At 36.2% G+C, this 1,225-nt stretch overlaps 1 protein-coding gene across 1 annotated transcript; it reads left to right on the top strand.

Annotated features, from left to right (window-relative positions):
• Nucleotides 1-228: 228 nt before the first annotated feature.
• LOC106876342 (putative zinc finger protein 702) lies at nucleotides 229-966 on the top strand. The gene has a single exon (XM_014924842.1). The coding sequence runs from the start codon at nucleotides 229-231 to the stop codon at nucleotides 964-966; it is 738 nt and encodes a 245-aa protein (XP_014780328.1).
• The last annotated feature ends 259 nt before the right edge of the window (nucleotides 967-1,225 follow it).

Below are 1,225 nucleotides of genomic sequence, written 5' to 3'. Positions count from 1 at the left end.
TCATTCACTTTTTAAAGCAGACACACACTCACACCCCTATTTATTCTTTCCTTTGATTCTTCCTGCCCTAAATAACATCAAAGGTTTTTACCAAATTCACCTGTAATTTGCTCACTGTTGCACTTCATCTAAAAAAATAAGGAAGAAATAGAAATACTCTGTTCATTATTTTTTCCTATTTGTTAAAAACAAAAAAATTCATAGAAAGACATTGTATTGTACAGAGCCATGTTGTATGGTCAGAAAATTGAATTTAAACACAATAAAATGCATTCCGAACAAGAAGACAATGACAAGAATAAATTGCACAATGAAATATTCTCTTCAGATGGTTTGGCGTCAAAAGAAAAGTCAATTCTTTCTAAGAAGAAATGGTTCCATTGTGAAATCTGTGGCAAGACCTTTTCTCGAAACAACGACCTGTTTAAACATGTTCGGGTTCACACAGGTGAGAAACCATACCCCTGCGAGATTTGTGGCAAGAATTTCTCTGTAAACAGTTCGTTGTTTCGTCACCGACGCATTCACACTGGAGAGAAACCCTATTTCTGTGACATCTGTGGTAAGACGTTCTCGCAAAACATCCACTTGGTCCGACACAAGAGAATCCACACTCACGAGAAACCATACCAATGTGAAATCTGTGGCAAATCCTTCTCAGTTGACAACTCTTTGTCCCGTCACAGACGCATACACACTGGAGAGAAGCCGTACTTCTGTGAAATTTGTGATAAAACTTTCTCACAGAATGGTCACCTGACACGGCATAGAAAGATGCATGCAGGGGTGAAGTCTTTCAATTGTAAAGACTGCAGCAAAGTTTTCTCCCGTAAGAGTAGCTTAATTGAGCACAGATGGATTCATATCAACAATAAACCTTACCAATGCCAAATCTGTGATAAGACATTCTCACACAAAAATGTTTTAGCATTCCATGAACGAATACACAATGAAGGTAAACTCTAGTATTTGGTGATATTAAGTATTTAAGGACCAATTAACAAATGTAAAAGTAAGATTAAAACGAACACTACCTGCTCTTTCTTGGGGCTGACTGCTTGTACACAACAGCCAGAAGGGAGAATAAGTATAGCTGACTAAGTTGTTGATCTGTTACTCTGACATTATACATATATATATTATTTCACCAAGCTTCCAATTCTAAGAAAAAGTGGAATTTTGATTCAATATTTTTTACAGACATTTTCTTTGTTTTTCTCTCTAA

The sequence above is a fragment of the Octopus bimaculoides genome, chromosome 6 (genome assembly GCF_001194135.2).
Source record: "Octopus bimaculoides isolate UCB-OBI-ISO-001 chromosome 6, ASM119413v2, whole genome shotgun sequence".
NCBI lineage: Eukaryota > Metazoa > Mollusca > Cephalopoda > Octopoda > Octopodidae > Octopus > Octopus bimaculoides.
This window is presented reverse-complemented; position numbering and strand designations above follow the sequence as displayed.